General features: G+C 44.6%; 1 protein-coding gene across 1 annotated transcript in view; it reads left to right on the top strand.

Annotated features, from left to right (window-relative positions):
• The first annotated feature begins 4,741 nt into the window (after nucleotides 1–4,741).
• NPDC1 (neural proliferation, differentiation and control 1) overlaps nucleotides 4,742–23,726 on the top strand; it is a 225,501-nt gene continuing 206,516 nt past the window's right edge. Inside the window, exon 1 of the mRNA XM_082262847.1 lies at nucleotides 4,742–4,926. Coding sequence (XP_082118973.1) covers nucleotides 4,830–4,926 — 97 coding nt within the window. The 5' untranslated portion in view covers nucleotides 4,742–4,829. The remainder of the gene's footprint in view (nucleotides 4,927–23,726) is intronic.

The following is a 23,726-nucleotide window of genomic DNA, read 5'->3' as shown; positions in this document are numbered from 1 at the left end:
CTTTCAGGCCAGAAATAAATAGAGGAGGCTTCCCATTCCCAAATGTTGCCTCATCAAACTCCTGCTAGCCATTTACATAAAAAAAAAGGTGAGTCTTCAAAGACCAGCCTGACTTGAATAGCAGGGCCCTGTGCTAACTGGAACACATAAAGTTTGTCATTGCTGACTGCAGGACTGTCATTGAGAGAACACAAGTATATCCTAACAACTGTACCTGCTGATGGCAAAAAAATCTTCCAATTTAACAAAAATAAAATATAGAAGAAAGGAAAGAGACCTTCTTTCTCCTAAATATATTCATTTACTTTACACTGAATGGGGGGGGGGGGGGGGCGGGAGACGGGACTGCAGTTGCAAAGGCAGCAGAGGAGTTGTTTATATGCTGATGCTTTGCATCGTGGCAGGGCAAAAATTATCCCCGTTGTTGCATTCAGCAAGCAGCACCACCCACCAATTGTGGCTCAACTGAATGGCGGCATCCTGCGACTGCCCTGCCCTGCTCTGCCCTGCAGCGCACTGATGTGAGATTTAAGAGTTTAAAGCAGCCAGTGAGGATGCACTATAATGCCCCTTCACTTCCTGTCAACTGCCCTCGAAAAACAGCAAAAGGCTCTTCAGAGGGCACCGCATGTGTAAACAAGCCCTGAGAAAAACTGTGTGCTATGGAAGAAGATATAGGGGTCAATTCACTAATGTTTACCACATGCGATAACATGGTCATGTAACTAATTTGCATAAATTATCACATGCGGTAAATAACATCCAATTCCCAAAAAAACGATTATGCGGTATTTACCGCAAAATGAAAAATGTATCAGTAAATATCGTCAAAAAAACACGTGGTAAGCTCTTAAGGCCAATTCACAAACAGAACAGAGAGTAAAAAAACATGCAATATTTATCACCAGGGTTTTGTTGGCAGGATCACCTGGGGTATTTGTCAGAAGCAGCCTGCGGGTCCCCCCAATAGTTGATTGCTAAGGAAGCCAGCCGCCGAGTCCTTAACAACAGGTGACTCATGTATATGTAAAGAAACATGCCCACAAATAAAAATTATTAAAAAAACAGCATGGAGTCCCCCCCAAAACCCAGACCCTTATCAGAGCATGCAGCCCGGCAGGCCATAAAAGAGGGGGGAGTAATTCCCCCCCCCCCACCCGATCCATGCCAGGCCACGTGCCTTCAACATGGATAAGGGCCTCATCCCCACAACTCTGGGCTGTGGTTGTGGGGGTCTATGCGCGGGGGGCTTAACAAGGGTTCCCCCAGATCCCGCCCCCCCATTTGAATGAGTATGGGGTACATATTACCCCTAATATATATAATAAATCTTACTGCGCTAACTGACATGTAAACAAAGCTGCCAGCACAACGCTGTAAAGTTGTCCAAACAATTATACAAAAAAGTGCAGCGCTAAAATGATTGATACAGTCCAGTGATAGTGTATCAAAGATGATAGAAAAGTGAAAAAAGTTGATTAACCACCTCAATACTGGGCACTTAAACCCCCTTCCTTCCCAGACCAATTTTCAGCTTTTAGCGCGGTTGCAATTTGAATGACAATTGCGCGGTCATGCAACGCTGTACCTAAACCAAATTTGTGTCATTTTTTCCCCACAAATAGAGCTTTCTTTTGGTGGTATTTGATCACCGCCAGGTTTTTTCTTTTTTGGTGCACAAATAAAAAAAGACTGAAAAGTTTGAAAAAAAAAAAAAGTTTTTTTGTTTAGGTTATAAAATTTTGTAAATAGATATGTTTTTTCCTGCACTGATGAGCACTGATGATGCCGCACTGACAGGCACTGATGAGGAGACACTGATGGGGTGGCACTGATGGGGTGGCACTGATGGGGTGGCACTGATATGCAGCACTGATGGGCACTGATAGGTAGCACTGATATGCAGCACTGATGGGCACTGATATGTGGCACTGATAGATAGCACTGATATGCAGCATTGGTGGGCACTGATAGGCAGCGCTGATGGGCACCGATAGGCAGCACTGATGGGCACTGATGGGCACTGATAGTGGCACTGTTGGGCAGCAATGATCGGCACTGATGGGTGGCACTGATGGGGGGCACTGATGGGCACTGATAGGCAGCACTGGTGGGCAATAATGGGCACTGGTGGGCGGCACTGATAGATGGCAATAATGGCACTGGTGGGCAGCACTGATAGATGCCATTGGTGGGCAACACTGATAGGGAGGGCACTGGGGGGCTCTCTGAGCCCTGCTTGCCATCCCTGGTGGCCATAGTGGGCATCCCTGGTGGTCATGGGTGGGCATCCCTGGTGGCTTAGTGGCACCCCTCCCCCCCCCAGGGGGTGATTGGACACAGCCGTCATGTGATCAGGAGGGCCAATCACAGGGCCCTCCTGCCGGATGATGTCGCTCTGTGTCCGAGGGACACAGGCACATCGAGATCGCGCCGCTGCGCGTGCCCGCGGCGGCGCGATCTCTCTCCTTCTGAAGGACGTTCCGGAACGTCCATTCAGAAGGACGCGACTCCCGCCCGGCCGTATATATACTATGGCCGGGTGGAAGGTAGTTAATAATGGTGAGTCCCAAGTATTGAAGATTGAAGCATAAATGTGGAACCATAAAAAGTTGCACAAGTGATCAAATAGGAGAAAATTCCCACACCAAGAAGTGGACAATGAATGCGCTCACCAGAGGATATGGACCCAAGTACCTTATAGCAAATGGGTCAATCAAGCTTGAAGTTATCCATGGATCTCCCAAGAAATGGCTGTTCCAAATTATGTTTTCAAAAGATGGCGATAAACTCTTGAACAGAGATGGCTATAACCAGAGGCAGACTGGCAACTTTCGGCCCAGGGGGCAAGTACAAACCAGAGGCCCATGGTGCAGCAACTCAGCCCCCCTCCCACTCTCCCAATCCTCCTCCTGACCCCATTCCAAGCTGAAGCCCTGCTCCAGATACTCTCTACTTACCAGCTGAATCCGGGTTCCCGACCTGGCCAGCAGGGGGTGGTTAAGGCTGGCCAGGGCAGAAGAGTCTCCAGTGGGGGATGAAACTGGCCTCTGCTCAGACAGTTTACACCATCCATGCTGGGGGGAGGCCTGTGCTTTGTCCTTGTCTTTACCAGCACTCAGTAGGTCAGCAGCAGGGACTTTTTACTTCTCTTCACCAGGAATCCTTTGGGCGTGTCTGTGGCAGAAGCTGTGTAGCCTTTTTATGGGGCATCAGAGCGGCCAAGGGGGCAATTCCCCCCCTGCCCCCTGGCCCAGTCCTCCCCTGTTTTACACCATAAATCGTTATTTTATATCATGAATAATCAAATAATGATTCCTTATTTTACACCTTAAATTATTTTACCTCATAAATTATTATTCACAATATTGTACACAATGAATTGTTTTTTTTTCCCTTGTGATCTTTTTTTTTTTTTTATCTTACACCACACTTTGTTAGGTTCCATACCTGTGTGATACAATATTAAACCTGTGTGCCACTGGCCTTAAAAATGTGCCCATATGGAGCTGCATGGTGCTTTGGCACCATACAGTTTCCCGCAACCAAAAACGTGCCATGTTTTACAATGTGAGGGTGTCATTATGAATGAATAGCACCTCCATGAGTCTGCAAAAGAGCGGTTTGGGTGCGTTCCCCGACCTGCATATGTGTGAACCAAGGGTATTAGGGGGACACAGAGTAATGTCTGCAAGGGCCCTACAAAAAGTCCCAAGGGGCTGCATGCGGCCTGTGGGACGCAGATTGGGAATCGAGGTTTTACACCATGAATCGTTATTTTATATCATGAATAATCAAATAATGATTCCTTATTTTACACCTTAAATTATTTTACCTCATAAATTTACATTTTTTTCAGAACTATTCCCCCATGGTCATATTATTCACAATATTGTACACAGTTAATTGTTTTTTTTTCCTTGTGATCTGTTTTTTTATCTTACACCACACATTGTTAGGTTCCATACCTGTGTGATACAGTATTACCCCTGTGTGCAACTGGCCTTAAAAATGTGCCCATATGGAGCTGCATGGTGCTTTGGCACCATGTGGTTTCCCTGCACCCACAAACGTGCCATGTTTTGCAATGCATGGGGGTGTGATTAAGAATGAATAGCACCTCCAAGTCTGCAAAAGAGCAGTTTGGGTGCCATTAGCACACGTTTCTCGGCCTGCATATGTGTGAACCAAGGGTATCGGTATTAGGGGGACACAGAGTAATGTCTGCAGGGGCCCTGCAAAAAGTGCCAAGGGGCCGAATGCGGCCTATGGGACAGCTGGGCTTTACACCATGAATCGTTATCTCATGAATAATTATATATTGATTCCGATTTTACACCATAAATTATTTTACCTCATAAATTTAATTTTCTCCCATGATCCCTATTGTACACAATGAGTTGTTATCTTTCCTTGTGATCTGTTTATTACACCACACATTGCTAGTTTCATACTACCTGTGTGATATAGTTCAGTAAAAACGTATTATTTTATTTCAATTATCACGTGATAAGATAATGAACCCAGAAGAAGTGAATTCATTCTCTATCTCTGTGTCTTGTGAGGGGATGATATAATTGTACACCATCACATAATAACCCTCCATCAGTGAGTGAGGTGTGTGTGTGATTATCAGCCACTGACATCACCCTGTACACACACAGGGGCGCGCGCTCCCGACGCCACACCGCTCCCCCGCCCCGTGCGCGCCCCTCTCCCCTGCAGGCGCGCGCCACCTCCTGTGGTCGCGCGCATCCCTGTCTGCGCTGTCAGTGATTGCTCGGAGCTGGGGGAACGCGATGCAGCCTCTCCCCGGATCAACCTGAGCTATGGGGGGATCGCGGAGATCGGGGATCCCTACGGGGGCCGCACTGTGCTGCTGGGTGCTGCTCCTCCTTCTCCTCCGGCTGGGGGCTGCGAGTCCAGGTGAGGAGGGAGACGTGGATGGGAGGGGGGACCATGCTGACTGCATTGTATAGATTGCTGTGTGTATGGAGGACCTGTCACTGTCTGCACCACACCTCATCCCAGGGACATCCTACACAGGAGAGGGGATATAGATATATATATATATACACATAGATTTACATTATATATATATATATATATATATATATACATAGATTTGCACACACATACAGTATATACACATAGTGACAGATAAAAAAAAAAAAAAATATATATATATTATACATACACACAACACTAATATATATATATATTTTTTTTTTATCTGTCACTATGTGTATATACTGTATGTGTGTGTATATATATATATATATATATATATATATATTGGTGTGTTGATTGCACATTATTGGGAGCGTTGTGCGCCTGTGCGGTTTGATTCCATTGATCCGTGGCGTCCTCCTCTGGACGGGTGATTGGTGTGCGATCATTGAGGTCGCCATATGTTCTGATGGCGGACGGTTTATTTACATTAGCTGTGACGATGGGCCCCGCAGGTGTCGGCCCCCGGGATCTCTACAGATGGAAATGATTGTTCTGGATAATTCAAATTCCCTTTCCAGATTGATTGATTTTTTTTTTTTTTGTGGCCGATCGTTCTGTCTACCTGGATTAATATACCATGGTTTTGTTCGATGAGTAAAATAAATATGATCCTGAAATGTTATTAGCTCAAAACGTTCCTGGGCGCTGTGCCTGTACTAAGGCTCCATTCACATATAGGCGTTTCGGATCACGGGCAGAATTTCCGGGATTCCGAACCATTACAAGCTGCGGGACGCCCGAACTTTCTTGTAATCCCTTTGCACATCCCGCGATTCTTTGCTCAATTTTTACCACAATTCGTCGGGTGACAATTGCGGCAAAATTGTGGCACGTTTGGGGTGCCATTGTAAGTCACGGGAATCTCTCAGGCGTCCCGCCACTTGCAATGGTTCGGAATCACAGGCAGAATCGCGGCAATTCTGCTCCGAAACGGCTATATGTGAACGGAGCCTAAGGGCTACCTCTGAGGACTACAGAACCCCTCCGCTCAATGTTAATAAGAATAGTGGGGGTGCTATGTAGTCCTGTCCTTGTGTGACCGCTCTGCTCTTCCATATATACAGTATGGTGAGTAAGGTGTGGATGAGCTTGGGTCTGGACCTATGGCGAGCTGGGCCTCATAGGAAGGTGTCAGTACTGGGCCTCATAGGAAGGTGTCAGTACTGGGCCTCATAGGAAGGTGTCAGTACTGGGCCAATCACCTGCAGGAGGGGATTCCCATCTCTGCTGCAGTATGTAAACAATGGGGCAGGGATACTTGTGACAACATTGCTGTAATATGGCCATATTAGATCATTTCCATTGATTAGGGCTCCGTTTACATACAGGCGTTTCGGATCGCGGGCAGAATTGCCGCAATTCTACCCATGATTTTGAGCAATTGCAGGTCGCGGGACGCCCGAGCGATTCTTGTACTTCTTTTGGGTGCGATTCGTCGGGCGGCAAAATCGCGCCGTGTTTGGGATGCCATTTCAAGTCACAGGAATCGCTCGGGCGTCCTGCGACTTGCAGTGGTTTGGAATCGCAATCTGAAACGCCTATATGTGAACGAAGCCTTAGGGCCAGTTCACACCACAAAAATGTACTCCGGATACGTTCTGGATGAGTTTTTGCTTACAGCTCACGCAACACGCAGTTCCGGGGCATTTTTGATATGTTTCGCTATGTTCCAGTACAGTTCTAAAAAAATAAAACATTGTTCTTTTTTTTTTTTTCTGCACCTGGAACTGACTGCACCGGTGTGAACTAGGGCTATTAGAATACATGGAAAACACTGTGCATGCATTTTTTATGCAGAGAAAAACGCACCGGGCTGCATCTGGTGTGAACTAGCACTCATAGAAGAAACTAACCCATCATTTATAAACACTTCCTCTAACAGGACTATTCAAGACACACAGTAAATAACTGTCACTTGTGCCCCCAACTGTCAAGCCATCAAATGGCAGTTGTCATAACTGAGCATAAGTGTAACTCCATACCAACTGCAAATCCAACAGAAGCTAAGCCTAGGTTTACATCTATGCAGGTTGATGCGTTTTTCAGCGTCTTTTGTGGTGTGTTTTTGATGCATGTTGCTTTTATTTTTTTTTTGTTAATACGACCCTTCTGTTCTTGTAGTGCGCATCAAAGCCACCATACATGAACAGAACTGTCATATTTTCCTATAAGCAAAAAAAAAAAAATAGCAAAACGCATCAAAAACGCAACTCTTATGTTTTTGGTGCGGATCTATTGAAGTCTATTACACACAAAAAGCTACCTACTCCGGGAAAAAAGTCCATGACCCTTTCCAAAAACGCATAGATGTGAATGCGTCCCATAGGAAACCATGGTAAATTGAATGTAGTGCGTTTCTGCTGCTGTGACCCAAGACTAAGAGGCTGCAAAGGATAAGAAGGTTTAGTTCTGCTTTAGACTGGGTTCACATATGTGCGGCCGCAGGTTCCTGCCTGGGGTCCAGTGTGTGTCTGTTCATCGGTTCAGATGCAAATCAGGTCTGAATTTTTGCCTAAATTCGCACCTAAATCGGACCCTTTGAAGCACAGGACCCTTTGAAGCACAGGACCCTTTGAAGCACGGGACCCTTTGAAGCACAGGACCCTTCTGCAATCCGGACCACGGCCGCCCCAGAGCTGTGTGAACCCACTCCATTGAGAGCCAGTCACCCTCGCCTGTCATGTGAATAAATATGATTTAAGACCCCCCCCCCCCTCCATCTCCAAAAATTAAGTCAGCAGCTACTGTAGTTGCTGACTTTTAATTATAGGGTACTTACCTGTCCAAGGGTCCAGCAATGATGGCACCCCAACTTATTTTTCAATCGGCTCTCAGGAGCTGCCGCTGCCATTCCTTGTAAGGGAAACTGGCAACTAAGCCTTGCAACTTCACAGCCGGTTCCCACTGCGCATGCACCAAGTGCGCTGCAGTTTCTGAATTGCCCGGCAGCGGGAAAAGGAGGAGGGGGGCCAAACTTCCAGAAGTGGGCATGGGTACCCGTCTTAAACAGTTACCCGCTCCCACCTAAAGGTGCCAAATTTGCCATCAGAGGTGGGGAGGAAGCAAACAAGCGGAGCTTCCTCTTTTAGGTGGAGCTTTAATACAGATACGTGGCCATATTATGTCAGTGATGTCACAGGCATCCCCGCCCCTTTTTGTGCAGCTGTGGGAGGGGAATCCCTCACCAGCAGTTGATTGGCCCAATACTGACAGCTTCCTCTGACTGGTCGCCCTTCTGAATGAGCCCTCTTTGGGGTCACCCAAGGACAGGACAGGAAGTGTGTTACTGGCAGGATCACCAGGTGAAAATAAAAAGAAAACTAATGCAGCCACTGCATTTTAGGACTGATGGGCTGAAATATATTACATTTTTGTTTTGTGGTTTAGATACATTTTAAATATATAAAATATTTGGGGCTCAGAAACTAGTGAAAAAAGATATCAGGGGTCATAAGGGACATTCCAGATTTACCTTGTTAGGTACTATGCCCCTATGAATACTTAGGGGCTCAATTTTTATTTATTTTCCCTTTCTATAAAACCGCACGGGGCAACAGGTTACTCCAATCACATTGGGTTGTGTACAGCTAGACAGCAGAAATGAATAACTGATTGCATAGAATCCAATATAACCACTGCTTTTGTTGGGTGATTGTGGACACCGGTATTGGAGTTGGATTATTTCATCTATTTAAGGTTTAGCTCCAGTCACATCTTTAAAAAATGAAAAAGCCCTGCTTGTGGCAACTTTGGTGTAGTTTCAGCTCTATAGCGGCCTTTCTCATCCTTTGTTACATCAGAGGAAGTGTTTTCAGCTTCTAGGGAACCCCTGTGATAACCTGGATCTACAGTCAATGGTCTGCCGGTGTGAATGAGTAAAATTGTGGATACAGGAATAAACAAGATCATTGACCCTAATACCACCCAGAGTGGATCACCTCCTCGTGCTCTACATCATCTACAAATTTGCTTAGAATCTAGGAGCCAGTTTTTTTTCGCTCATGCCGAATGGCCGGCTTCTGTGGGACCGCCTGCCATACACACGGACCGAATGGCCGCCAGTTTTTATTGAACAGGCTGATTTTACCTGGCATTCGGCCGTGTGTACTTGGCTTGATGGGCAGTTAGGGAAGGATGATGGGGGCGATAGGAGATCCAGTAACTCATGCCACCTTAGGCCCCTTTCATACGGGCACCTCCGCTAAGCAGAATCTGCTTGCTCAGCGGGGATTTCTCCACTTATCCCAGCTGAGCAGGCGGTTGACAGGTCCTGACCACTCCGCTATGCAGAGCGAACACTGACACAGTCCCACTCTCCTCTATGGGGCACTGCCTGTCCATTTCCATCCGATGCCATCTCATTCGACCCGCCAGACCAATAGATAATAGGACCACCATCCGTCTTTTTTTGGCGGACAGGATCGGATGGCGACGGTTGTCAGCGGACATCCGCCGCTCCATAGAGGAGACTGAAGGGTCCGATCAGGTCTGTTTTTCAGGCGGACCTGATCCGACAGCCCGCGTGAAAGGGGCCTTCGGCTGTGGCATGGCAGGGAGGTGATGAAAAATAATTTAAATAATTCCCAGTCCACTTACCATTAAGCAAAGGGGTGCCAGATGAAGCCTGCAACAACTTCAGTCTCTTCTCTTCCTGGGAAGGAGATGGGCGGTCAGTGAGAAACAGGCAGGGGAAACACACCGTTAGTGACTGCTTGTCACACCCACCGGCCACCACAAAAGGGCGCCAGTTTCCCGATAGAAGCGTCTCGCTCCAGAAGGCCGCAAAGCCGCGGCATTCTAGTCACGCACCCACGGGGGGAGGGCCGCACGGGGACAAAACACGTCTTGCAGTGCAGCCCAGACCACCAGGTTCTATCCCCTCTTGCCTGTTTTGTGGGCTTTTTTTTTTTTTATCAGAAAACATATTCGCCTGCCCAGAAAATACAGCATTGCCCTGAAGCATTCTGCTGTCACAAGCCAGGTCTCTTCTGACCTCTAGACCTTTCCTTCCTGTGTTATCAGGAGCCAGCTGTCACTTACAGTTCACGCACATGCCCCCCCTCCCCCCAGTATGCTGTGTCGTCGGGTGCGCCCTCTGGCCACTGTGTGTCCCTGCTCCTAAAGCCTCCTGTGATATAGGACAGGAGTAAATATGGAGGCGGGGGTGGGGTGGGCATTGGAGTGAAATAAAAGAGTGAAGTTTCTCTTAAATAATTGCCAGAAAAGAGATTCGGACTGTAAAAATTGTAGTGTCCCCTTACGTTACATTCGGGTAGAGAAGTGCCCTCTTGCATTGGTGGTCCGTTGAAAGATGCCCTCTTAAAATTGGCGATCCATTAAAAGATGCCCTCTTACGTTGGCGATCCATTGAAAGATGTCCTCTTACGTTGGCAAACCATGGAAAGATGCCCTCTTACATTGGTGATCCATGGAAAGATGTCCTCTTACATTGGCAATCCATGGAAAGATGTCCTCTTACGTTGGTAAACCATGGAAAGATGCCCTCTTACATTGGTGATCCATGGAAAGATGTCCCCTTACGTTACTGGTTCATTGGAAAGATGCCCTCTTACATTGGTGATCCATGGAAAGATGCCCTCTTACGTTGGTGGTTCATGGAAAGATGCCCTCTTACATTGGTGATCCATAAAAACATGTCCTCTTATGTTGGTGATCCATGGAGAGATGCCCTCTTACCTTGGTGATCCATTGAAAGATGCCCTCTTACGTTGGTGTTCCATGGAAAGATGCCCTCTTTCGTTGGTGTTCCATGGAAAGATGCCCTCTTTTGTTGGTGTTCCATGGAAAGATGCCCTCTTTTGTTGGTGTTCCATGGAAAGATGCCCTCTTTTGTTGGTGATCCATGGAAAGATGCCCTCTTACGTTGGTGTTCCATGGAAAGATGCCCTCTTTTGTTGGTGATCCATGGAAAGATGCCCTCTTACGTTGGTGATCCATGGAAAGATGCCCTCTTACGTTGGTGATCCATGGAAAGATGCCCTCTTACGTTGGTGGTTCATGGAAAGATGCCCTCTTACGTTGGTGATCCACTAAAGTGTACCCTTGTACATTGGTGGTCCATTGAGAGGTGTCCACTTATATTAGTGGTTCAATGAAAAGTACCCTGTTACATTGCAGAAGTGACCCCCAATGCATTGTATGGCAGTGGAAAATTGCCCCCCAACATTAATAGCCAGTCAAGGTGGGAGATTTAAGGTCCACCATTGGTCACAGCTCAAGGAAACCCTGGCAAGCTTCGGAGGAACCCTGGTTTAGAAAGGTTTCTATATGGGCATGAATTTAAAAATGCACTTGAACCACAGTGCACCTAAATCCCAGGAGTGTGAATGAATTCCAAGGCTGGCTGTATACTGCTAGATCTTTAAATGAATATTTGTACAAAAATTCTTTGTACATTCGATGACTGTACAGATGTCAAAATTGTGTTTGTTTTTTAACATTTGATTTTGGAATGAATGTAATTTCCCGAACAATAACTTACATACTCTGCTAGAAATGTTCCATCCTGCTCCTTTGAATTTTCTCGTAACTGCAATCAAAAACAAATATCAATTTGACCAAAATAGTAATAAGAAAATCCAACAAATGTTTTTAAAATAAATTTGTTTAAAAAATGTTTTACTAATGTATAGCCATCTTTAGGCCAGAGATGTCTGTGGGGTCTCGTGGTTGTAATGGGCCATTTTGTATTGTGTTCTCTGTGTCAGGTTGTGGAATTGTATCTGTGTGTGCGTTCATTTTACAGCTTTTTATATAGTGTTATCAGATTATATAGTCATTGGTTTACTGTAATTACTTACTGAGAATCATTTTAAAGTTAAGATGTAGGATTGTAATGTATATGACCAGCTTTACATTATGATCAGTGAATATGAAAATTCAGCATCACCCCCATGAATGTGCAATACATGGCTCAGCCTTTTAAGTTGGTGTTTATAACACTCATAAAGTGTGAGGACCGGGCCACTACAATTCCCAAAGCGGGGACTGGACATTGTACAGGAGTGAGGTTATAAATATATAGTTACCGTATGTAAAGTAATATATAACACAACACAACAGTTGGCTAGTACTTTGTTTTAGCATGTTTATAAAAAATGAGTCTACTTAGAAGACATTGTCAACTTTTACAGTGATTTTCCAGCATGCTGAGAGATATTTAGAACTGACTGTTGTGTTATGATTGCTGCTTGTGAGTCTGGGTTTTGTTTGCATTGGCAAAATGATTCAGATTGGCTAGCCAGCCTAGGAACAGGTGTTTACATGACTTGCATAGGTTTTTTTTTTTTATTTTTTTATCTTATCCCCCCAATCTTTTATATTATCCCATTCATACTGCAGACCTTATACACATTGGATGTTTATAACTTGGCTCTTAGGGGAGTCTGGCATTTTTTTCCTGTTCCTAAACGCTCCTGTATGTTAGCCTATGTGTCCATGCATACATAGGCATTTAGCCTGGGTTCACACTACAGCAATGGCAGACATTGCATGTGATTTGCGCCCTATTGCTTTGCAGATCCCATGCAATGTCTGTACAATGCGAATTTGCATCGCATTCGGACCCTTTTTTTGGTCCGTACTGGAACTGGATCGCATTGGGTGTTCACACCCAAGCAATATGAATCCTGTCCGATTTCACAGTTTGCACCACAATCTGCAAACCGATTTGGGGGGGTCATTACCTTTACATTGACACCTGCAGCGGTTTGCAGAGGGCAGTGTGAACTGCCTGCAAGTGAGATGCGATGCGGGAACCCGCACAGGAATCACTTTGGTTCCCGCATCACAGAAGTATGAACCAAGTCTTATTCTGGCCATACACTATATGAAAAATCAGTCGAAATTCGGTCATTTGGACAGTTCTTTCGTTTTTCGGCCAGTTAATGGACACGAATCGGTAAATCAGATTGTGTTTTTGAGCCGAAAAAACGAAGGACAAGTTTGGAAATTTTCTGCCGAAGGAACGATAAATTAAGGCACTAAGTATATGTGAAATGCTTTTAAAAGTACAGTGACAGTAAAAAAAACATGCCTACAGTGTATTTTAATAGGGTTTTTCTATTTCGCGGATTTTCACTTTTCACGGGTGGGTCCGGAACGTAACCCCCGCGGTGGAGGGGGGTTTACTGTATATGGTTTCCAATGGCATAGTTCACACCAGTGCTTGCAGTTCCAGCTCCAGGAAAAAAGTAGGACATGCTGCATTTTTATCTGCACTGAACTGTGCTGGAACGCTGTACAACTCACCTAAATGCATCAAAAACGCACTGGAACACACATGTCTCTATTTAGGGTTAAGAAAAAAGAGGGGGAAAAATGCACTTGACTGCATTACAAATGCACTGGAATGCATCAAAAACACACATGCAGAAAAGCATCTGGAACGCATCTGGACTGTGTTTCTATGGTGTGAACTGGTCCTAATAGAGTGGAAGGAGAAATCTCTCTCTGCCAGCTATTGCCTTTACACCGCTGGCACCCACGGCTGCAGCTGATTGGATGCTGTCACTGTCCAGCCAACAATTCTCCAACCAGCTCCTTTGATTTTTCAGTTGAGCTGGTTGGTGCTTACAAAATTTGTGTATGACTGGCTTCATTCAGGTCGGCAGACAAATCTTGTGGTCAGATGACATCTGTCAGTCTGTGCTTTGATGGCATCCGGCTACACTCATTACATTGTGATTGTATAACTTTCTTCAGATTTACAAATGACTATGTAATGCAGGGGCCTACCTAAACAATCTATTCAAATGATGTACAATCAGGTTGGCCCTTTGAATTACCAATACATATTTGTAGATCTAAAGAATATTGAACAATATGATTGTCACTTGTGTAGCCAGATAAACACAAGCTGGCAGTTCACTTAGAAATCTGATTTCACACTTCTATCTAGAACTGTGTAGTGAGTTGGTCTTCCATATTGGGTTTAAATAGAATGTATTGTTTAGGTCGGATCTTGCACAACAGTCGCTGGTAAGCATTAAAGTGGTTGTAAAGCCTTAAAGGATAAGTCCACCCTAACACTAAAATCTCTGCATCTACAGCCATCCACGATCTAATACTAATCTATCTAACCCTGTAAAGAAGAAATCAGTATACATACCTTTTCTGAATGCCGATCCGACCCGATCCCACGCTGAGCTGTCAGCCGCGGCTTCGCTGTGGAGGTGGGTGCAAAGGACACAGCCGACAACGGAAGCCCCATAGTAAGTCTATGGGTGACGTCACTCCCCATTTTACAGCTGTTATCGGCCGTGTCCTCTGCAGAGCTTCCGCCGCTGGAAATCGGATCGGCTTCTAAAAAAGGTAAGTATGCTGATTTCTTCTTTACAGGGATAGTTAGGTTAGTGTTAGATTGTGGATGTCTGTAGATGCAGGGATTTTACTTTTAGGGATGACTTACACTTTAAGGCTTTTCACCTTAATGCATTCTATGCAATAACCACTTGCCGACTGCCACAAGTACATATACTGCGGCGGTCAGCCCCCCCTGGGCAAAGTGACGTATCGGTACGTCATCACCCGCGAGCCAATAGGGGACGAGCGCGCGCCCCCGCCCCCCGCTCGGTCACTGCCATCCCCGCGTGAGTGCCCGGCGGCTCCGATGTTCGCCGGTCACTCGCGATCTCCTGCTGGAGAGGGAGAAAGGCAGGCGGCTGATGTAAACAAAGCCGTCTGTCATTCTCCCCGAAGTAACTGCAGAGATCATACGATCCTGCTATATAGCATTTTAATAGCATTTAGGAGTGTTTAGGAGCATTCAGTGTTTTTTTCTGCTGGAAAAATGGTCTGAAAACGTCTTTTTTTTTGTTTTTGTTTTTTTTTTCTGCACCTAGATGCTGAAGCTCAAAAAGTGCTAATAGCCTAAAGTAGTGTGCATGGACACATAGGATAACATTATTTAGCTTCTAGGAGCAGAAAAATTGCTATCAGCTTCTGGGAGCTTCAAAAAAGCTGGTGTGCATGGAGCCCTAATCTAAAGCCAGCCAGAGACTCCCACTGGGGGGAACAGAATGGCTCCATCCAAGGGGATTGCCCTATTAACACTGACTGTGTTGATGGGGGGAATCAAGCGATTTTCAAGCTTGGTTGCAGGAAAGAAAATTGCATCATCTATGGCCGGCTTAAAGCGGTAGTAAACCGCGGTGGAAGTAAATAAAAAAATAAAAAAAATCCCCAGCAGGACAATTGCATAATGTGCTAGTATGCATAGCATAATGTGCTAGTATGCATAAGGAGAGACTTATCTCAAATTGAAGTCCCCCAGCCCCGCACTGTCACCACTGAGAGGGCTTCCAGGTTTGTGGCCTTTCCCGACTACCTGAATGGCCGGGGTGTGATGACGTCACTCCAGCTCATTTGTGCGGGAGTCGCGGTTTGCCACACGGCTCTGAAGGTCCAGCACTGAATGCTGAACCTTCCGAGCGCATGCACTGGTGACATCAACAGCTGCATGCACTCTAAATATCTCCTAAACTGTGCAAGTTTGGGAGATATTCACACTACCTTTAGGCAGGGTGGATAAAAATGGATGAGTTTTAAAAATAAAAATAAAAAAAAATCTGATTTCTCTTTATTTTTATCAAATTTATTTTAATAAAAGGAAAAATAAAAGAGGAAACATGTAGCTAAAGAGTTTTCTATTTAACCACTTAAGCCCCGGAAGATTTTACCCCCTTCTTGACCAGGGGGTATTTTGCGATTCGGCACTGCGTGACTTTAACGGACAATTGCACGGTCGTGCGACGCTGTACCTAAACGAATTTGACGTCCTTTTTTTCCCACAAACAGAGCTTTCTTTTGGTGGTATTTGATCACCTGTGCGATTTTTTGATCACGCACATTAACAAAAAAAGAGCGTCAATTTTGCAAAAATAACAATATTTTTCACATTTTTTTATATGAAATTCCCCCCAAAAAAAAAGTAAAAATCAAAATTTTTTAAAATTTTCGGCCAATTTGTTTTATGCTACATATGTTTGGTAAAAAAAATCGCAAAAAGCGTATTTTGATTGGTTTGCGCAAAAGTTATCGCGTTTACTAACAAAGGGAAAGATTTTTGTCATTTTTGTTGTTTTTTTTTTTAACGCTTAATGGCGGCGATCTGCGATTTTTTTTTTTTGCGGTACTGCGACATTGGGGCGGACAGATCGGACCCTTGACTGACATTTGTGACACTTTTGGGGTTACCAGTGACATTACTACAGTAATCAGTGCTATACATATGCACTGTTACTGTAAAAATACACTGGTTGTGAAGGGGTTAACTTTATTTGGGAGGGAGGGGCTGTGTGTATCCCTAGGGGCGTGCTTTATACTGTGATTGGCTGTGGCTTGAGCTGTAAGGACACTGATCAACGGATCTACATACTAGATCCGTTTGATCAGTGTCTTTACAGCGAGGAGAATGACAGGTGGTTTACACAAGCTGCCTGACATTCTCCCTCTCCCCCGCCGATCACCGAGTGACCGGCGGACATCGGGTCCGCTGGTCACACGCGCGGGGGGGGTCCGTGACCACGCGGGAGCGCGCCTCCGGGGGCGCGCGCTCGCTCCCTAGACCCTCACAAGCAAGCAACGTAGCCCTACGTCACTTTGCCTGTGAGGGGCTGACTGCCGACGTAGATCGGCGTTAGGCAGTCGGCAAGTGGTTAAGGCTCCGTTCACATGTAGGCGTTTTGGGGAGTTTTTCTGCTCTAGGATCAGCTCTCAAAACGCCCAACAAGACAAATCCTATTCATTTCAATGGCCCCTGTTCACATCTGAGCGTTTTGACGCTGTAAGCAAAACACCCAAAGCTCAAAAAAGTACATGAGCTTCTTTTTGGGCAGATTACAGGCGTTTTCCATTGGTTTCTATTCAATCTAAAAACGCCTGCACAAAAAACGCCTGTAAAAACGCCTGAAAATCGCGGTAAAATCGTGGTAAAAACGCGCGAAAACGTTACGCTCAGGTGTGAATGTAGCCTAAGATACAATAATAATTTAGTTTATTATTGTTATTATTTTATTTATTATTATTTGATTTGCTTAGTTATGTAGCATGAGGCTGTATTATCTACAATATTTACATTTTTGGTAAATTAGTTTAGGCTACATTCACACCTGAGCGTAGCGTTTTCGCGTGGTTTTTTACCGCGATTTACCGTGATTTTTACCGCGATTTTTACAGCGATTTACAGGCGTTTTTACAGGCGTTTTTTGTGCAGGCGTTTTTAGATTGAATAGAAACCAATGGAAAACGCCTGTAATCTGCCCAAAAAGAAGCTCATGTACTTTTTTGAGCGTTGGGCGTTTTGCTTACAGCGTCAAAACGCTCAGATGTGAACAGGGGCCATTGAAATGAATAGGATTTGTCTTGTTGGGCGTTTTGAGAGCTGATCCTAGAGCAGAAAAACGCCCCAAAAACGCCTAGATGTGAACGGAGCCTTAATGAATGCTAGCTCTGGAAGCAGAGATAACATGCACTGCATTGATGCATTCACACAATTTCACACTAACTAGAATGAGTCCTTACATTTAGTGCCGGTTCACACTGCCACGACCACTAAAGTAGCGTCGCTTCCAGCGCGACTTTGACGCGACTTCGGCGCGAGGCGACTTTTTATTTGGCCAATCACAATAATTGAGGTCGCTCACATTGAAGGAAAAACATCTTTTGTTTGTCTGTCCAGAAACGTAAAAAAAAAAAAAAGAGCTTTTTTCATATAATTTTTAAGAAGCACATGCCTCCAAAGACGCCCAAAAAATGCCCAATAAATGCCTGCAAGAAAAAAAGCCAGCCGCAGAGAAGCCGTATTACTGAAATTATAAGAAAAATGCTTTTTTTTAGGGGTTCTGGACATGCTACAGAGCTGAAACTTGACAGGTACACTTTTTAGACCCCCCAGACACTAAATACAAAAAATGACATGCCTGCCTAAAAAAATGCCCGATAAATGCCAGAAAGAAAAAAAGACAGCTGGAAAGACACTACATTAGTTTTCTACTAAAAATTATAAGAAAAAAAAAAAAAATATATATATATATTTTTTTTTTTTTAAACTAATTTTCGGTTTAAGCCAAGTGCATCCTGAATTTTCGGTTCCAAAATTTCCATTCAGTGCACCCCTACTTTTTTTTAGTTAAATAAATTAGAAATAAAATTATGATTTCAGATTGCCTGCAGACATCCTGCTGGTCATGGGGAGTTTGAATTTTAATCTTTTTTATAAGATCCCAATGGGTAAGTTCATTTTTCTGAACATGTTATACATGTATTTAGGGTGGAACATGTAACATGTTCAGCATCCACCCATCTCAACCCGATTCCCCCCTACCTGTGACTGGTCGGGGGGTTCTTCTCCCTGCATCCACTGTCACAATTTGAAAACCGTGTGGCCATGCAGAACTCCGCTCACACGGACGCATCATTCATTCAGTTTCCTGTGAATGGATAGACTACAAGTACAATCCGCCATTGATATCTGACAGCTTGTATTTCTCATTGAACTACGAGGGCAGTGGTGAGTTCATTGATCTTCCTGCTTTTAGGTAACTGCATGCAGGGTACAGGCAAGCAGTTATCCAGACAGTCTGCAGGAGCCTGGCATTGCACCCGTTATCTGCTGATTGCAGGTGCCACTCTCTGCAGGCTCCTCAGAAAAAAAACATTTCATTAATGCACATTTTTTTTTTTACCTGCGAACAAATGTATTTATTTTTTTAAAAGATGAACTTACCAAGCAAGAGATATTTTTTTTTTTTTTTTTAGCAAAGGTCCAAACAAAATTTTTTGGCCCAGTAGTCTGGGTCAAAGCCAGAACCAATCGGATTGTAGCAGCCATATTTCTAGTGCAGATTGGTTGTGGAAAACACATCTATTTGTCCTTCATTGTCCTGGAGTGTATCCCTAACATTGGCAGTCCTGTTCATTATCATCTGATTATAAAGAGCAGAAAACAGAAAGGAAAGAACAATGATGGCTGAATAGCAGGAAACGAGATGGAAAAAATAAACCTTTCCTGATGGAGCTCGCAGAGCCGCAGAGAGGAAAGGCCAACACCGTATCGCTGTACAAGTTAAACAAATAAAACGCAGACACACATGGTTTAAGAAAACATCTCGAGAACAAGTTGTACACCTTTCCCATCTGACTCACCCGCACTCAGCGCCAATACCTGCCTCCTGTAACAGACAGGCTGCCATGTGTGACAGTGGCTGGAGAGATGTCAAAGCCACTTTGAGGTCAGGTTCACCGCGATCTGCGGCGGATCCCTTCTCATAGAGCACTAGACTAGCGGCTTCCAAGCATTGCTTCCCTTTCCTGAATCCCTGTTTTTTTTTTTTCTTCTTCTAATTTTTTTGGGCAAATGCTAATTATTCTTGGAACCAACGCAGAGTAACTTGGCTCCTCTGTCAGTTCCTTTAAAAGAAGGATGGTCTGAATGTTGGAAGATTGTAAGGCTGCACTCACACCTGGCTGTTTTTGAATTACGTGCAGATTTTCCACGATTCTGCCAGCGATTTCAAAACGCCAAGGTGTGAATAACAAATTGCACAACGCACATTTCAGATGCCATTCATTTGCATGGTACCTAAAAAGGTGGTGCGGTTCTGCCTTGATAAATCGCGCTGCAATCGCAGCAAACTGCATCATGTGAAGCATGTCGCCCAAAAGAAGCTCCGGGAATGTTTTTGGCTGACAATCTTCACATGGTTCGGTTTGCCATGATTGCAGCACGATTTATCGCAGCAGAAGCGCACTGCGTTTTTAGGTGCCATTCAGATCAATGGCATCTCAAATGTGAGTTGTGCGATTTGTCGTTCACACCTGAAATCGTGGGCAAATCTGCCTGCAATTCACAATGCCCAGGTGTGAGTACAGCCCAAGGCCCCTTTTACACGAGCGCCTCCACTTGCTCAGCAGGGGATCGCTCCGCTGATCCCCATTGAGCAGGCAGATGTCAGGTCTGTCTCCGCTCACTGTGCAGAGCGGGGAAGGACACTGTCACCACTATGGCGAAATCGGGTGAAAATGGACTGCCTGTCCATTTTCACCTGATCATATCTGATCCCATCCGCCAGACAGATGGAAAATAGGACCACCATCTGTGTGGATTTGGCGGGCAGGATCGGATAGCAGTGGGTGTCAGCGGACATGTCACCGCTCCCTAGAAGTACATGGAGCATCTGATCAGGTTCCCCTAAAAAACTGGCAGGCGGACCCAATCGGACAGCCCGTGTGAAAGGGGCCTAAGGGTTTTCATCAGCAATCCATAGACAATATGGATAGGGGCCTCCTATGAGGAAGAGCTTATACATACCTAAGAGAGAGGACCAACACCCAGCACATGACCCACTCCCCTTTAAGGCTACGTTCACATGTGTGCGCAGCGGATCATGGGCAGAATTCACTGCAATTCTGCTTGCGACCCGGAAATCATTGCAAATCACGGGACGCCTGTGCGATGCCCGTGATTTGCAATGGCACCCCAAACACTGTGCTTTTGTACCTTTTTTGGGCGTCATGTTTGCACGATGTTACCGCAATTCGGCAGGCGGAAATCGCAGCAACATCGCACAGCGTTTGGGGTGCCATTGCAAATCAAGGGCATCCGCACAGGCGTCCCGCGATTTGCAATGATTTTTGGATCGTGGGCAGAATCGCAGTGATTCTGCCCGTGATCCGCTGCGCCCACATGTGAACATAGCCTTAGGGTCAAAATACTTTCAACACTCCATCTTTACTTATCTACTAAGGCTGGCCATTAACCGATCTTTTTCTTTTTCTATTCAGCCAGCATGTTGAACTAAAAAAGAAAACAAAGGATTCCTCCATCCACACAATAAGGCCCTGTTCACACCTGAGCGTATTTCAGCTTGTAAAACGCTCATCTCTGAAGTCTCAAAACGCCCAACAAGCAAAATCCCATTCATTTCAATGGCCCCTGTTCACATCGGAGTGTTTGGTCACCTGAAGCAAAACGCCTGAAGTTTAAAAAAATAAATGAGCTTCTTTTTTTTTGGCAGATTACAGGCGTTTTTGTTAGATGTCAATGCCCTTCCTCCAAACACCGACAAACGCCAAAAAAAAAAAAACGCCTGAAAATGACATGTTCAGGTGTGAATGGAGCCTTAAGGTGTGGAAATATGTTGAACGCACGCATTTATGGGAAGAATTTTGTTGAAATGGATGGTATGGAGACAGGGTCATGTTAATTTGAGTGGACAGGTTTCTTTTTTTTCTTTTATTGTCGGGTGAGGGGGATCTGCCAACTCTGGCTTTTTATGCAGAATGTCAAGTCGCCACCAAGGTGCAAAATCCATTTTAGGCTAAAACAGGCGCACCAGATACAGACGTATCTGATCTCCTGGAAAGAAGTGTGTAAATGAACATAGTATAGGAAATCTAGCACAAGAGTGCTTAGCAAGGAACGACTTTCTGCTTATTAGGATATTTACAGTCCGCAGTCTGCAGTCCCAAAGGGGAATAAATGGCTGTGGATGAGGACAGACCTGGTGGCTGTGACGGTCAGCATCCAAAAACCTGCTGAAGGAGAGGGAAATAATGTACAAAGAAATGCTTCAGGCAGATCAGATATCCGTCATAAGAGGAATCCTTTCATTTCTACAGTCAGGTTTCCTCAATAAAAGTGACAAGGCATTGTACGCCTACAGTACATCTCATGTTAGAATCACTTCCTGTGTGTATATATATATACATATATACACACACACACACACACTATATACACACACACACACACACTGAACTAGAACTCAAAATCAACAAAGGGATTATTAGGATTGAAGGGAAGCCATATTTGTTAGCTATTAGATTACAAACGTAAATAGATAGAATCTTACTTATGGTAAATAATCGTATAATTGCTGTGCAAAGCTAGGGAAAACATTAAGATGCAATCTCCATTAAAGTAGTAGTAAACTCTGTTACACCACTTGTACCTACAGGTAATCCTATAATAAGGCTTACCTATAGGCAGGTGGATTTGACTTAAATCAAGTCGATTTAAATCATCATTTTTAAAGAGCAACTGTCATCTCTGTCCCGCAGCAGCTCCTCCTCTGACCCGCTGTTGACTCCCCGACAGTCCCATTCACTTTAATAGGACGGCTGGTGATGCAGCGGCAGCAGGCGAGTAGATGCCCGCTAACAGGTGCTGCCATGATGGATCTGAAATGACAGGTGCTCTTTAAAGTGGTAGTATACTCCACTATATGACTTTTACCTACAGGTAAGCCTATAATAAAGCTTACCTGTAGGTACAATTAATATCTCCTAAACCGGCACGGTTTAGGAGATATTCAACCTGCATGCAGCCTCTGATGTCTGCAGCGCATGCGCTCTGAAGGTTCGGCGGACCTTCAGAGCTCCTTGCCGGAAAGTGAGTGACGTCATCGCGGCTCCGGCCACTCACAGCGCCGAAGCTGCCGAACCAGGAAGAGACGCAGAGGGATCATGTGAGCTCCCTCAGCATTGTCCAGACAACCGTGCCAGGGCTTCGTTCTAAGGTAAGTATTTCATAATGAGCTAGTATGCGATGCACAATAGCTCATTATGCCTTTGTCCTGCAGGGTTTGTTTTTTTTTTTTTTGTTTGTTTTTCTGAATATACAACCGCTTTAAGTGCCCATTCACACTAGGGCGACTCACGAGGCGACTTGTCATAACCAAAGCAATGTAATTCAATCAGTGCCGTCTTAATTGCCGCTACTGATGTCGCTCCGATTTCAGAAAAGGGTCCTGTACTACTTTGAGGCGACCAGTGATCCGACCTGTCCCATATACTTCAATGGGAGTCGCCTCCTTATCTTAATTGAAGCGACTTGTGATCCGACTTGTCATCCGACTTTGCAAAAAAATGGTATTGAACAAGAAAAGAGCATAATTTTTATTAAAACATGAATATGTCTTCTGTCAACCTGGCTGTTTTTCTTGCAGGCATTTATCGGGCATTTTTTTATGCAGGCATGTCATTTTTTGTATTTAGTGTCTGGGGGGTCTAAAAAGTGTACCTGTCAAGTTTCAGCTCTGTAGCATGTCCAGAACCCCTTAAAAACAGCATTTTTCTTATAATTTTTAGTAGAAAACGAATGCAGTGTCTTTCCAGCTGTCTTTATTTCTTGCAGGCATTTAGCGGGCATTTTTTTTATGGAGGCATGTCATTTTTTGGATTTAGTGTCTGAGGGTTCTAAAAAGTGTACCTGTCAAGTTTCAGCTCTGTAGCATGTCCAGAACCCCTAAAAAACAGCATATATATATATATATATTTTTTTTTTTCTTTTTATATAATGGTATTCTATTTGACTTTTTAATTACTGTATTTTCCGGCGTATAAGACGACTGGGCGTATAAGACGACCCCCCTAATTTTCATCTACCGGTAATACTTATACTTAGGTTACCTAGAAGATATTATACTTGGCGTATAAGACGACCCCCCATTTTTGGGGGAATTTTTTGAGGTTCAAAAGTAGTCTTATACGCCAGAAAATACAGTAATATCATGAATTCAAATGAATATGAATGTATTTGTTGGCCATTATTGGCACCTTTTATCCCAAGAAAAGCGCAAGAAAAATGCATTTTTTTCAATGATATGTATGGTTCCGTTGCGGTGTTAAAAATCATTTTTGGTCGGTTAAAAAAAAACGTACTAAAAATGCACCCCCCTGTTGAAATGCAT

This window comes from Pelophylax lessonae (genome assembly GCF_965119305.1).
Source record: "Pelophylax lessonae genome assembly, chromosome: 7".
NCBI classification, from domain to species: Eukaryota; Metazoa; Chordata; class Amphibia; order Anura; family Ranidae; genus Pelophylax; species Pelophylax lessonae.
Note: the sequence above shows the minus strand (reverse complement) of the source record. Positions and strands in the feature narration are given on the sequence as shown.